The following is a 15,691-nucleotide window of genomic DNA, read 5'->3' on the forward strand; positions in this document are numbered from 1 at the left end:
CCAGTTCATAAAATGGTCCTTATAATTGGATTGAGAGCTGAGAGCACAGCTGAGTTCATTTCAGAAAGTGTAAAATGACATTTCACTTTATATAAGTGTGATTTAAAGGCAGTGTATAAATCAGTTTTTAAAGATAAAAAGAGTTGTGTGTTACACTGGAAATGACAGGAATTAGTTTTCTGTCCTTTCTGGACATAGGTGCATACATGTAACATACCATATAATGTAGCAAACCGGATGAAAATAGGCTGTCTTGCTTCATTTCTTTTGATTTCTTTGTTTCCCCACCCATATCGTTGCTATAGAACCCGTGTCCAGAGTTAACTTCAGGCTTCCTGTCAAGATTGACGTTTTGGTGGTTTACGAGGTGAGCTGACAACCCCAAAATCTCCTTGTGACACACCCTGTACAGTCAGCAGTACAGAGCAGTTGATGCTGGATGCTCTTTCAGGCACAACAGCATCAGCACTTCTAGCATTTGCCTTCTTAGAAACAGCTCTGGGAGTGCTCATACTGCCCAACCTCTTCTCTGAAGAGCGGTGGCATCATCTGTGGCATTACTAACAGGATACACAGTCTAGTTGTACTTACTGCGGGCTAGAGTATAACTGAAACTAAGATGTAGGGCTGTTCCACAAGATGAGTTGTGGCAACCTTTTACCTACCTGGGGATGTGTTTTGTTTCCTGTTGAGGATTATGGGTGCACACATTTTTATACGGACGTTTTCCATGCAAGAGGGAAAGTAAACTGGGTTATATACACACATGATTACCACTGACTGATACTGCTCTCACAAGCATGTGTACTGAAGATGCAAATTTGAGATTGGGCTTGCTACTACTACACGATAAAGCAGTGGAACAGGTATCAAAGGTCACATTAAGACCCAGCTTTTCCACAATGGTTGAGGGTGTTGAGAACTTCGTTCTTCCATCCATGTAACTTCGTTGTCTTGGCCACCGCTCTGAAGGCTTTGTGGTGTTTTGTTTGCTTGGTTCTTTTTTAATGAAAGAGTGAGATCTTCCTAAACTTCCAGAGTTTTTAATGTTCAGCTTCTCCATTGAGATTCAACTATGCAACTAGATGTTTGTATCCCTCATCAAAATTCCTCTAAGGGCTGAGGAACAGTAGTTTTCATTTATTTGGAGAGAGAAATCTGATTTTCCTTTAGCTTAAGTGAGCATCACTTTTGTATTTAGTTCCCCTCTGACAATTATTCCAGGTAGACTTAGTTATTTTCACTTAGTTATTTTCACTTAGTTATTTTCACTTAGTTATTTTCACTTAGTTATTTTCACTTAGTTATTTTCACTTAGTTATTTTCACTTAGTTATTTTCACTTAGTTATTTTCACTTAGTTATTTTCACTTAGTTATTTTCACTTAGTTATTTTCACTTAGTTATTTTCACTTAGTTATTTTCACTTAGTTATTTTCACTTAGTTATTTTCACTTAGTTATTTTCACTTAGTTATTTTCACTTAGTTATTTTCACTTAGTTATTTTCACTTAGTTATTTTCACTGCTAGAGCTTCACTGTTTTCATTTAACACCAGCTTCATTCAAATGCTTCTGGTAGTTGCTTTTTATTGTCCTTTTTTCTGCAGTGATGTTTGCAATAAAACACATGTAATCAAAACTATGTCATGTCCTTTCCTTAATTGCAAACATCAGTGTAAGGAACAGAGGGAGTTGGAGGTGTATCTTTTTTGCTAGTGATGCTTTAAGTACTATTAACCAAACTGAATTGGCCTGTTTTTCTTTGTATGTGCAGCATGGCAATTCTTGGTTATAAAAGGCCCCTTGAAGAAAAAGATTTGTGGTCGCTGAATGAAGATGATACTTCAAAAATTATTGTAGAGCAACTAAGTAAAGAGTGGGACAGAGAAAAAGCAGAGTGTAAACAGTAAGTACACAAACAAGTCTGCAAATGGAGATTGATCTGAGTTGTTTAAACATTAATAAGCTGCTCATCCCTGAAAATGAGCCAACTAAAAATGGCACCTACCTCTTCGAACTGTGTGTTCTTCATTAATATTAACAGTCATGTTTGCTTATTTTAATGTGTCTAGGCAGAGCCAAGCGGGACCCCTCTGGGGCTTGTGTACCACCTACACACTTTAGGTACTTAAAATGTACACAGGCAGGTACTGACAGAGAGAAAGTGAAGAAGGGCTGGAGATATGTAAGAAGAAGGGATCAGGTTTGTCAGATTGTAGAAAATGAACAATTTTCATCACTGAGCTGGTCATTGTCTAACCCCATGATCCTTGTGGGTACAATAGACCACAACATCTCAGTACCACGAACCAAAAGGAACTCCTCATCATCTCATCATCCCCATTGTCATTTTTTTATGCCTGATACTATTTTTAGCCTTAGGGCTCTTAGCAGTGAGCAATGCTTTACTTCCTAGCAGTAACGATATGAAACTGGCTCAACATGTGAATGGCAGGAAAGGAAGAGATGTCCTGCTTTGAGCTGAGACCCTCCCCATGATAGGAATGATGAGGGTCAGAACTTGCATGTAGTTACATCCATGCTGGAGAGGATATCCTTTTTATCGCATGTTCAGTCCTAATCTAATCTGAAAACATTATCTATTGTGAAACTGTATTTCCTTCTCCCACTGATTAGTGTCCAGAATGTTTCCAAACAAACAGATGTGATAATGGTGTGTTTCAAATGACAAATCTCAGTAAGGAGGAGGCCTGGGCTTCCATTTCCTTTCATTGTGGAGATTTCTTCTCCATGTGGAGGCTTTCCTCTGTTCTTTGCTGTGCGTATCCTTGCCAAATTGGAAAGACCCTATTATGTGATAATATTAGGAGAGAGTTGTAAGGTTCTTGGCAAGGCTGAATATGATATGGAGAGTTGTACTTCACAGCTAAAATTTGTCAGGTTTCCAGCACTAGCAGCACCAGCTTGCCCACTCGTGCTCTGCGTGTCTGTGCGCTGGGCTTTTACTTTCAGCTTGGGGTTTTTTTCCCCTTAACGTCTCTATTTTTATGGTGTGGAATAATGTGCATTGTCTGGTTTCTGGTCTTCAGCTGCACAGACATACCTCTTGCTCCCCCAGGCTTTTATATAGTAAGAACACAGGCATTGTGCAGAAGTGCCTAGAGTCCAGGAAAACTTTTGGTAGGAAACCAGAAACCATGCCTGGAATTCTGTCATGGGATTCATTGCGCTCTGGACATTATTCATACAAACTGGGGCCAGTTGGCAATGAATTTAACCATAAATTCTGGCTTGTGTTTAGCTCAGGTAAAATTTTGTGATGACTATATTAATGATTCTAAGGTGGGGAAAGGAGAAGAAACAAAGCAAATCACTGTACTCCGAATTGCTGGGTTTCACATAACTCTCAAAGTTAGTTTCGTGGCTCTGCTTATTCTTCAATTATAAGTAGGTTTTCTCAATTACTTCATGTCAAATAACATTAGTGGTAGTTGCTTGGGAGCTGTTGTAAATATTATTTCTTTTAAATCTCATTAAATGTGCTCCAAGCAAGCTTTTATGGCATTAAAATGCAGTGTTGAGTTGTACATGTGTTGAAAGGGTCATGGAAAATATTTGCAGTGTACACAGTAGTAATTTATTTTTCAAAACTTAATCAGTTGCAACTCTGTCATAACCAAAGCTTTAAACTTATTTTATTGTAATGATTATCACATTTCTGTTGTTCCTAGACCTACAAAGCCTTTTTTACATTTTCCTTCACAGCTGTATTGTGAATTACTGTTAAATAATTGCTAATAATTCATTTGCTTCTAATGAGTTACAGGAGAGACTGGTGTGGATTTAAGTTGTTACTTTAGATCATAAAGCACACAAAGAGTATTTTTCTTTCTTCTCTCTCTGCATGTATGGCTGAAGTCCTTACTTTACTGATAAGAGCAGTTGCTTCTGAGAAAAGCTGTGCTGGATGGAGGAGACAGAGCTGAAATCTGTTTTGCCTCATTTTTAGTTAGCTTCTGAGTCTGTGCTTATGAGGACAATTGAAGATGCAGGGTCTTGTCATCACTATTGAGAAAGCTGTGTCTTTTCCCATGAGATAATCAGCATCTATTATCTGCCCTGCTATTAATAATGAAAACCGGGCACATGCTTCTTTGCCTTGATAAAAAAGAAAAGGGTGTATGTAGTTCTACATGCTGCTGAAAACCTGACCTCACCTAGCTACCCATAGTAAACACTAGAAGTGATTTTCTCCCTGTGGGATTTTTTGCTGCGAGAGAACTATTGCTTTGCTATTAGCTCACTATAATAAACATTTTTTATAGCACAAAGTTAGGGGCAAACAGTCTTGTTTCTTCAAATCCTTCAATGAGTTTAACAGCCTGGTTGCCAGAAAAATAAAGCTTTGCTCATAAACTCTCCAGGTTTGATCTGGAAGGACAAAGCCAACACTGTTTGTTCTTGTCTGGGGAGAAAATAAAATGTCTGGGTTAGGTTCTCCCCCAGCCCTTCAACTTTATTGCAAAGGAACTGGGATTTGTACATGCCTTTGTTTTGAAAGGATGTGAACAAGTTTCTACCTGTGGACTGTTAGCCACGGTGATCATTTTGTATGCTCACAGGCTGTTGGAATTGTTTGACTCTGCAGCCAGCCAGCTCCAAAAAAATCTACACACTCTTTATGAAGATTCATAAATCCAACCTCACTTGGTTGTACTTACAAACGATTTTTGAAATGCCTTCTTGTCTTCACTGTTCCTAGGGTCTCTCTGCTGTCTGTCCCTTCTTATACAGCTTATGTGCCCCAGACTAATTTCCTTCTCCCTGCTCCACCTGGACTTAAACTTCCTGGCTGACATTCAGGAAATTGTTCTCTAGGTCCCATAGCCCCCAAGAAACAACACCAGTTCAGTATTTGCCAGTAGAAAAGCTGTCAGGCTGCTCTTTGAGAGCAATTCATGGAGGAAATGATTTCCCAGAGCACCCTGTCTTTATTGATGGGCAACAAGTCAGGCACCTAAATCCCAGAGGTACTGCTAGAAAACCCACCTAGAGCCCTGGAGACTGGTGCAGACCTGTTGAGTCCATTTTTCACCAGTCAGCCTCAGAGTGCTTTGCAGAAGAGGCTGCTTTTGTTGGCTTACATCTCAGATGGAGAAGCTCACAGTAAAAAAGGGATACAGCCAGACAGGGTCTAGATGCTTAAAATGTCATCTGAGTAAAATTTAAGCACCTAAAGCCAGAGATTCTGTCCTGAAATTCTCGGACAGCTGTGGCCCAGATCTGGGAGATGGCTCAGCTTTGGAGCTGCTATGGTTTGTAGGCTTTCAAGTTTCCAGGAATGCAAAAACTTTGTACTTTGAGAGGGCTGTGCCTGCTTCCTCTCCTAGCTTGGTGTGTGATGCAGGGCCTGTCTTCCCAGAGGGATTCAGCCTACCTCTCTGAAAGCAGCTGTGTGATCAGATAAGGCTAAAGGTTTAGTACAGCTACTAATTAAATAACAAATACAGTCTCAGAAGGACTAGGTGAGCCTACATTTTGTGGTATGTAAATAGCAACTGTTAGAGGATTCCTCTATAAGAAATTGGAGATTCAAGGTCAACTCCACCCTTCATCTCCTACTACTTTGTGCCACGTTTTCATTCCATGGTGATTAATTTTTCTAGCCCTTGGAGTACACTTCAGAAATATTGCAGGAAAAGAGAAGGAGACTCATTACACCAGAGTGGCATATCCCTGAATGCATCTAGATCTTACTAAAATCTTGCTATCCATCAGTAGCAAAGCAAAGGAGAGACTCTTAAAATGTTACCACAATGCTGTAGATGTGGGGCAATGACATTCTCATTGTCACTTCTTGTTGCATTGACCTAGGAAAGAAGATGTGACATATATGAAGAAATCTAACCATGTGCTGAATCACGTTGGTGATGGTCCAGAGGAAGCAGAAGTTCTGATCAGAGACAAGAAGCACAATAGAAAACCTTCCTTTCTCAAAGCCTTGTTGAGAACCTTTGGGCCATACTTCTTAATTGGCTCCTTCTTCAAGCTGATACAAGACCTACTTTCTTTCGTCAACCCTCAGCTGTTAAGGTTGGTTTACTCTGTGAGTAGTTCACGTGCAATCCCTGTGGAGGCTTGCCTCTGGAATGGAGTGTTTACTTTTGAAATGCACAACTAGTTTCCCCTCACAGTGCTGCATGTGTATGGTCCCCCACTTGCCCACTGAAATGCCATCAGACAGGACTTCTTTATTGTGAACTAAGCTGTAAATTGGGCAGGTTTCACTGAAATTCCAGCCCTAACCATTCTATGATTCTATGAAATGTGATATAAATCGCCCCTCACCAGTAGACAGCTTTGAATTACAAATTACCTGTTGTTCTGTGCAGCAGTTCAAAGCAATTTCTCCCCATTTCTAAAGGATTATTTGTGAAATCAAAGCACAGCACTGCTTGCTGGATCCAGTAGTCTCTGTACATCTGATGCCCACATGTGTTGGTGGTGGCTGCAGCTGTAGCGTGTCTTGATACACAAATGAAGCGTGATGCTCCAGTCTGTGGTGCTTTGGCCATGCCTCTGTCATCTGGGAAAGATTTTGGATCACTTAGATGAGTTCATGTGCACTGCAGTGAGAACGTGTGAGGCAGAGTTGCAGTAAATTTCCATGTGAAAGAAAATTATGGGTCTATTAAAAAAAAAATCTTGACAAAAGTGGTATCTCCTCAAACTGCCCTTGTATGAGGAACACCTTACCTTCATCTCAGGGAGGCAGCTGCTCAACCTGATTCTGAAAGGAATCTGCATGTTACTCACATTCTTTTCCTCTGTTAATATTATTCCTAGAGTGAGAATTCACCAGATAATCATTAACTAAGAAGAAAGTAACAGTGGAAATACTAGCATTTCTATCAAATGAAAGGTTTAGGCTGGATATTGGGAAGAGGCTCCTAGGTTTAGGCTGGATATTGGGAAGAAGCTCCTTACTGAGAGGGTCGTCAGGCACTGGAAGAGGCTCCCCAAGGAAGTAGTCACAGCACCGAGCTTGGCTGAGTTCAAGAAGCATCTGGACGATGCGCTCAGCCCCATCCTCTGACTGGGCTGGCCCTGTGTGCAGCCAGGAGTTGGACTTGATGATCCTTCTGGGTCCCTTCCAACTCAGGAGATTCTAGGAGTCTATGAATTATTTTTTTTTCATGTCTAAATCAATGGAAAAGCACGTAGTCCTGATAATATATGAGAGAGGAATGGAGTTTGGATGGAGGCCATAGGTAGATGTGGAGAAGGGAAGAAGAGAGGGCCTGTTTGAGTGTCTCTCTTAAAATAACATGGCTGTGGAGCTGTGTTCTGGGATCATGTTGTTCTGTGGGTGGTTTGTGACATACCCAGAAATTTGCTAAAAAGAGGGTCCGACCCAGTATGGTGACATTTAATAGCTTGCAGCCTGTCTTCTTCCAGAGTGCCTAGTGAAGAGGAGGCAGCTGGCTTCCTTCTGAGAACACTAAGTATAATCTATTATGGGAATTTCTTAAATTTGCATGAATTCCTGGAAACATTGTTAGTGGGATCTTCAGGCTTATGATGGGGAATTTCTTCTCAAATCTAAATTCCTGCAGTCCTGGAAAATCCACTGCTGGTGGTAAGAGAAGATGAAAAAACCATGGCTGGCTGGGAGGTTGCATGTAAGATATGTTTCTAAAAATATTGCTGAATCCCATGCTGGGACCACAAGGAAGAGGTTTTCCTGAGACTGCTTACAGCACGGAACGACCCGTGCGGTGCAGGAGGAAGACCTCTCTGGGCTGGAAGAAGAAAGATTTACCAACTTAATGCTCGTAACACAAGGCATGGGGGCCTGATTTGTAGTTTCCAGGTGCATTTTCCCTCTTTGGGTTATTTGAACTATGGAGTCAAATCTCTGCTCCTTCTGTATTTTGACAGTTCAGGACTCTGGTCAGGAGGCTGGAATCACAAATGTGATAGTTGGGAATGCTGGACATCCCTATGTGTCGTTCTGCAATGGTGACAGTGTGCAGGGAGAGCAGCTGTGTGCAGTAAGGAATGGCCTGTTAAGAAAAGATGATACAACCAGTTTAATGGTACTACTTCACCAGAAAAGCAGTAGTGAGGAACCATGCATCCAGGAGGGTGTCTTTTAATTTAGCTTTTTTGTGGGAAAACACCCCAGGCAGAAGCACTCAGGCTGCTCAAAAGGATTTGGGTAAGAAGCTGGTTTTGCCTGCTTTACTACACTGTCCTACTGTGTCCTGTCATTCACCTCTTGCCCTGGGGGGCTGCCTAACAGAGCTCAGACAACCAGCCCTGTGTTTAAACGCTGGATCTCAGGGGGGAAACTCAGTGTTTCTCGTCATACTTCCCTTTCTACAGGTTCATTTGCAAATGGACTTTCTCTCTGGCAAAGCCTGAGGTTTTGCTGTCCTATCTTTACCATGTTGTTTGACTGAAATTGTAACTCAGATTGCATCCTGGAGAGCTGTTTACTTTTTGTGGTTAGAGAGAGGATGTGGCAGGATGCCATAGCTGAGAGAAGCTGTGTTACGTCCCATTAAACTTGCTGCATGGCTTTTATTTTTTGTTTCTTTTTCTTTTTCCTTCCTTTATCTTCTGAAAACTAGTGTATTAATCGGCTTCATCAAGAACAAAGATGCCCCAGCCTGGTGGGGATTTTTGATTGCGGCTTTGATGTTTATCTGTGCTGTGCTGCAGACACTCATACTTCACCAGCATTTCCAGTACTGCTTTGTTACTGGCATGAGGCTGAGAACTGGGATCACTGGAGTGATATATCGGAAGGTAAGAGTGGAAGCATTTAATGGGCTGGAACACCAGTGTATAGCCAAGCAAGTGGCCTCTGTTCTCAAATACATGGGGAAGAGGATTGGAGAAGAATATAAAACTTCATACTTCAGTGTTACACACACACACACACACACACACACATATACACACACAATCATACTTTACAGAATTTTCTAGCCATCTACAACTTTGTGTCGGTGTGCTGATAGGTCACCAGATGTATCACAGGCAGATACTGTTTCACTTTAAATTATTTGGAAAAGGGATCACAGAGAATATTGTGTTAGTGCTATGAGTTGATTAGAGGCAGCTAGGCTTTCTTCAGAATGTTACATACAGCTCGAGGTAGAGGTGCTCACAAGCAAATCACTTCATGAAGTCTTGTTCTTTGGCAGTTAGGGGTTGATGTAGGTGTGAATTATTTTCTTCTTGATGGAAGAGCACAGTCTTGGGGAGTATCTTGTCTTGTTAATTAAGGATTTCTTCTCTGTGTTTCTCCATACATACCAACATCTCTTATTTCTCAGTCCTTAGTCATCACAAACTCAGCAAAGCGCTCGTCTACTGTTGGAGAAATTGTCAACTTGATGTCAGTGGATGCCCAGCGTTTCATGGATCTGATGACTTTCCTGAACATGTTGTGGTCTGCACCACTCCAGATATTTCTAGCTTTGTATTTCCTCTGGCAGGTACAGACATTGTCATGTTTTTTCAGGCTTTGTCTAAATGATGGGCAGCCTTACTACTTTTATTGTTAATTTGACCCACCCCTGCTTTTTTTTAGAAACTGATTGTTCTGCCTGGTAGGAAAATAGCTTCTATGGGTGTACATGATCAATTAGTCTCTTAATTATTTAGTTCAGCTGGCGGGCAAGATAAAGCATTTGAAGCAAAAGATGGCTTTTTGGTATCCTCTGTCCCTACCATGCTTTGATAGGATCAGTCTTGGACTCATCACAGTGTTCCCAGTAGTTGATACAAATGAGACCGAGAGGGAAATGGTTTAAAAACCAAACAAAAAAAATCCTGGACATAGGAGATGTAAGCCTTGTATAAAGATTATATCATGCCATATAAAGAAATTTCTTGCAAGTCACCGTGAAAAAACCCCACACCTCACTTAGAATCACTGTAATTTTTCCTTTGCTACAGTGAAATTGTTTCTAGTTTATTCCAGAACCAGCTTTCATCCTTAAGATGTTTCTATGCAATTAATCTGTTTTGCTACATAAAACAGTAGCACAAACATAACCATGTTGATTTAGACTTGAAAGCCATTAAGTTGCAGCAGCTTTATGAGTTACTGCTCCGCTGGTAAGCTGAACTCTGGTAGCTAGCAGCTTGTATGCTTTTACTCACATTAAGGGTACAGGGTTAATTCAGTAATTGCAGTTCTCTAGGTCAGAGAGAAGTCAGTGGAAAAAATCCTCCCTTGGCTTATTTGTTCCCTTTCTACATTTGCTCGATAGCTCTGTGTTTGCATTAGTTCCAACTTACTTTCCCCTCCTGCTGGGAACCACTTAGAGGGTAAAAAGTGCTTTGCTATCACCAATACTAGCAGAATAATAATAATTCAAGGTGGAGGCTGTCGTATTGTTCTGTCTCCTCCTCATAGTTGTTCTGTGGATTCAGGACACTTCACTGGGAGGAGCTCAGCTTGTGTCTTTAAAACACTGGGTTCTGTTTCTGTAACCTGCTGCTGGTGTAATGCTGTGGGTAATGGCAGCAACAACAACTTAACCTTTTTTCTTCCAATCAAGACTTTAGGGCCTTCTGTGCTGGCAGGAGTTGCTGTGATGGTTTTACTCATCCCATTTAACTCTGCAATAGCAATGAAAACCAGAGCATTCCAGGTAAGGCACCAGCAGAGAACGTGACGTTATCTGAATTGGCATCTGTGCTATGAGAAATTAAGGCATCAGGTGGTTGTCTTGGCCAGTAATGAGGTGCCATTTGCACCAATTTCCTTCTGAGTAAGATAGTACTGATACAGTTAGTAACTGTTTCTCCATAGTGAATTGAAGGCTATTTAAGGGAAAGGTGTGGCACTGAATCCCTGGCTCCTTCATAGCTCTCCAGCAGTTTATGGGATTAGCAAAAAGTTTCTTTGCCTCCATTTCCCTTCACATCCCAGCTTCTTCTAGGTGTGTCTAGGAAAAGGGCAAATAAATTCTGGGCTTTAAGCTGTGAATGACTGTGTTCAGAGATGGGAACTGAAACCTGGCAGCTTATTTTTTATGCTAATAGCCAGTTTTGACTTTCACTGCTACTGAACTGGGCTTAAATTTGAATTATTATCCTAAGGTAAAAGGATCCTTTACTCCTTCCTTTGTAGTTTTAGTTGTCTCTAGTCAGGGAAAGCTGAAAAAACCCAATATAATAGTGCCCTCTGGCTTTGTGCTAGAAAAATATAATAAGTGTCTTGTGCTGTGCAACTGGAAGATTGAAAAAATCCATCAAGCTGGTGATGTAAAAATGGTAAGAGTTGGAAAGCAATTATAATTTATGACATTTAAACACAGCCTTAGTAACAGAGCGGTAGTATTTCGTGTCTTAAAAGAGACATTCAGGCTTCCCATTAAATCTCTTGGATGCTGACACATTAGCATTAACATTCATTTTCACCCAGCTCAGGGCTGTGTATCTGGGTGTGCACGTGTGTGTGTGTGACTGCAGTTTTTCATTTTGTCTACATAGCTGAGCAGGGATTTTATTTTCTTTATTAAAGTAACTGAATGAAACACTGTATTCTAACATAGAGGAAAAAAAAACCCCACCCCAAACTAGAAGTAGCCATGGTTTTCAAGGGATATCCTGAGCAATACAACTGTGCATGTCAGGAAAAAAAATCTGAAGAAATCAAAGGAAGAAGTAGGTAGTATTTTTGTGAAGTTCCTGAACCTTTCTTTAAGGTGGTTTTGAAAATATACCCCCTAACAGTGAAGATGAGTGGAAAGTGTTTGTACTCTGCTTTTCAGCCATTTTCTTTGATGTCTGGTTTCCTTGGAGGTACACTCTTGCTCAGTAAGCTCGCTGATAACAGTCTGGCTTTCTTTAATTACCTTTTGCATCCTCTTTAGAAATAGCCCAAGGACCATCACATCTGTGAGACAACATGTTGAAAGCTCTCTTCTCCCCATTCCCCTGACACTCTGTCTCCTGTGTTTACTCCTAACCCAGGTGGAACAGATGCGGTACAAAGACTCCCGCATTAAATTAATGAATGAGATTCTGGGTGGCATCAAGGTGCTGAAGCTGTATGCTTGGGAGCCATCATTTTCAGAAAAAGTGCTGGAGATACGGAAGAACGAGCTGCAAGTTTTGAAAAAATCTGCCTACCTCAATTCTTTGTCCACCTTTGCCTGGATCAGCGCTCCATTCCTGGTACATTGAGTTTGCGTGACTTTCTAAGCTGTCCAGATACATCCTGGAAGGATAAGTGTGAGGGTCTCTGCTTGCTAAATGTACATAGGAATAAAATGTAAATACTTTAAAAAAAAGAAAAATCATTCACATGCTTTGAAGCAAAGTTCCCTGTTCTCTAGAGCCTTTTTGTTAATCGGTATTAAATTATTTCGTGATAAAGCTTGCCAGTGGAAGCTGGGAATAGCTGTCTCAGGAGAATTTCCAACCACTTCAAAGTACCTCCCTTAACAAATTGAAATTAGAATTTGAAACCTCAGAGATTCTTGTGAATAGCCAAAACAGCAAAAAAAGACCCTTCATTGAGTCAGTCAGGACATCAGTCAGTACAACATCTATCTTAAGCTCTCATTTCTACCTTTCCCTTTGCACTGCACGGCTTCTTGTAGTGGGAGAGTGAGTTGTTAAATTATTCTGCAACCTAAGAAAAAAAAGATTGATTTAACATAAAAAATAAAGCCCAAATGATACATTGCCAATTCTGAAATGCTTTTTCCTCAATTTTCTCTTTCCCACTTCATTGCACTGTGATCCCTCATGCAGAAAGGGTTTTGCTTTTGGTGAATAAAAACATTAAGATAAGGGCTTTGTCAAAAATATTCCTAGCCAACAGTTCTCGAGATCAAAGGCCCAACCCTGCAGAAATATTCTTAACAGCCCCAAGATCCTGCCTCTTTCATGTTTCCTTAAAGTTAATGCACTTCCTTAAATACACATTTCCGTTCCTGGTCACTGTTGGTTTACTGCAGAGTATCGGTCCCTCCACGGTGGATGGGCCCTGGCATACGGCGAACCGATAAATAACTTGGATTTTACTCCCTTTCCTACTGATCAGTAGGTCTTGTTTGCTTAGCCTGCAGTTTACAATGGGAAAATGTGGTTGGGTGGAGTTGGAAACGCAGCCAAACCACAGCCAGATAGCTGCTCCTTGTTTTATTTACCAGAGTTCTGTAGTTCACCTCTTGAATCTCCTAGTTCAGCTCAGTGTAGCCATTAGTAATCTGAAAGTTATTTTATTCTGCGTGCCCTTTTTTTTTTGTATCAACTTGTTTGTGTGACTTGTCATTCTTAAAGCATGTTGAAAAGGTCAGAAACAGAGAATTTACCCAATTTTGTGGTTGATCCTTCTGTTTCAGAGGCGCCTATCAGGCTCGACTGCTTTTTCAAATGTCAAAACATTATATACATCTTGCTGTAAACACCCTCTCTGGCTTTCAGGTAGCGTTGACAACATTTGCTGTATACGTCTCGGTGGATGAGAAGAATATCCTGGATGCAGAAAAGGCTTTTGTCTCCCTCTCCTTGTTTAATATCTTAAAGTTTCCCCTCAATATGCTTCCACAAGTCATTAGCAACATTGCGCAGGTAAGAAGAGTCAGGTGTGTCACCTTGTTTTGAACAACCTGAACAAAAAGAATCCCAGATGTCCCTAACTTCTGGAATGTAGAGATCCATGGCACCTGCCTCTTAGCTGGTTTTCTGTACCCTTTCTCTACTGCTGCCCTGTATTGGAAAGCCTGACCCCTTCTGAGTAAGCTTGTCCATGTGCATTTTGCTTCCCTTGGATGAACTCAGTTTAGTCTGAGAAATTTCACTGTTAAAAGCTTGAATTTCATCATAGGACTCATTACAGGGAAAGAATGAGTCACTGTTCAGGAAGCCCATGGGGCTGAAAGCTTAAGCCATTCTGCATGCTTTCTTTTTCAGTAGTAAGAGCATTAAGTCCCCATTACAAGAATGATAAAATAATGATGTGCTCTTTTCTTAGACAAGTGTTTCCTTAAAGAGAATTCAACAGTTCCTGAGTCATGATGAGCTTGATCCGAATTGTGTGGAAACAAAAGTGATTGCACCAGGTAAAGACATTGGTATTTTTCTAAACTATGTTTTCTAAACTATGTTTACTAACCAACAAACATCTTTTATTTTAAATTGGGCTATTAAAAAAAAAAAAAAAAGATAATAACAATAATCTTGGTTAGAAACGACAAAAAAAAAGAAGCTGCTGCTTTGAGAAGTGTTTTTTCTTGAGGCTCTGTGGAAATGACAAAAGTTTCTGGCTATATTTTTGAGCTTTGAGCTGAGTTGTTGGGCCTGAGTTTGCATCTGCAATATATTGGCTGCTAACAGCACCGAATAGTGACGTGCATCCACTGACTGGAGATAGCAAGACCTGCTCACACCTTTCCAGCAAGACCTGCTTAAACCTTTCACACTGCACAAATGCTCAGGAACATTGTAAACAATGGAGAACAGTATCCCAAAAGAAATGAGCAAATCAGGTTGTCTCAAAAAAGTGTGTTTTGTCATGTAATGCACGTTGATACTTGGACATGATGCTGTCGAGAGAGGAGGGGGATGGCTGCGTGGCTGCCGTGCGATTGCTGTTACACACCACTTCACCAGGAGGTAAGGACATCCTGCAGATCTGTAACTTAGTAGTGTGGCAAGCAAAAAGCTGCACAGGGACAAATTTAAGCTGATACATCAAAGTCAGCAGCATGCAGTGGCCTCCTAGGACTCCAGAAGTGGCTTCTTAAGTGAAGTGCTAACGGTTACACAGGGATTGTGAGCAGCAAATGTTGGAACTAGCCTCACTGGGGCAGGATGAAGCAGGACAGCTTTTCAGCTCTGTGAGTCTGTAAGCTTACAGTCTATAGCTTAAGCTGCAATCAGTTATTTTCACTGAACAAGCGTGTCTTGTGACCCATAGTCATGAGACTCTGCTTCCCATGCCAGTAGGAAAGGGAGCTGCAGTGTACGTGAAACACCCATAAATAAAGATCCCTCTGTCTGCCAGTCTCAGCTGTACTGCTCTGGTGATTCTGTACTATCTGCCTTCTCTCTTCTGTTTTTGTCATACAGGCAATGCCATCAGTGTCACAAATGCGACCTTCAGCTGGGGAAAGGAGCTTAAGGCATCTTTGAAAGAGTAAGATTTCTTTATGCAATTGCAAGACAACATCTGTGCCTGGTTTCTGGTTCCTGGGAGGTCAGTTTGAGAGATGTCTAGTAATACCTGGAGGCTCACTTCTGGAAGAGTGAGCATTGCATATCACAGAATCACTAGGTTGGAAAAGACCTTTGAAATCAAGTCCAACCATACCTGTCCTCTACTAACCCATATCCCTGAGCACCTCCTCTACTCATCTGTTAAATACATCCAGGGTGGGTGACTCAGCCTGTCCCAGTGCCTTCAGTGAGGCACTTTTTTATACTGTCTGCTCTGACCCTGCCCTGGTGCAGCTTGAGCCCATTTCCCTTTGTCCTATCACCTGTGGCTTGGGAAAACAGACCATTTCCCACCTCTCTACACCCTCCTTCCAGGTAGTTGTAGGTGGTGATAAGGTCTCCCCTCAGCCTCCTCTTCTCCAGGCTGAACACCCCCCAGCTCCCTCAGCTGCTCCTCATAGGATTTGCTCTTCAGCCTCTTCATCAGCCTGGTTGCCCTTCTCTGGACATGCTCCAGGACCTCAGTGTCCTTCT

At 41.3% G+C, this 15,691-nt stretch overlaps 1 protein-coding gene across 1 annotated transcript in view; it reads left to right on the plus strand.

The window, feature by feature from the left end:
• The window catches only part of ABCC3 (ATP binding cassette subfamily C member 3), a 51,612-nt gene that overhangs the window by 20,360 nt on the left and 15,561 nt on the right, over positions 1–15,691 (plus strand). The window contains exons 6-15 of the mRNA XM_084273666.1: positions 306–367; positions 1,776–1,907; positions 5,837–6,055; positions 8,599–8,776; positions 9,310–9,471; positions 10,543–10,635; positions 11,963–12,166; positions 13,424–13,570; positions 13,974–14,061; positions 15,071–15,137. Of these exons, the coding sequence (XP_084129792.1) occupies positions 306–367; positions 1,776–1,907; positions 5,837–6,055; positions 8,599–8,776; positions 9,310–9,471; positions 10,543–10,635; positions 11,963–12,166; positions 13,424–13,570; positions 13,974–14,061; positions 15,071–15,137 (1,352 nt within the window). The remainder of the gene's footprint in view (positions 1–305; positions 368–1,775; positions 1,908–5,836; positions 6,056–8,598; positions 8,777–9,309; positions 9,472–10,542; positions 10,636–11,962; positions 12,167–13,423; positions 13,571–13,973; positions 14,062–15,070; positions 15,138–15,691) is intronic.

The sequence above is a fragment of the Gallinula chloropus genome (genome assembly GCF_964237585.1).
Source record: "Gallinula chloropus genome assembly, chromosome: 20".
NCBI lineage: Eukaryota > Metazoa > Chordata > Aves > Gruiformes > Rallidae > Gallinula > Gallinula chloropus.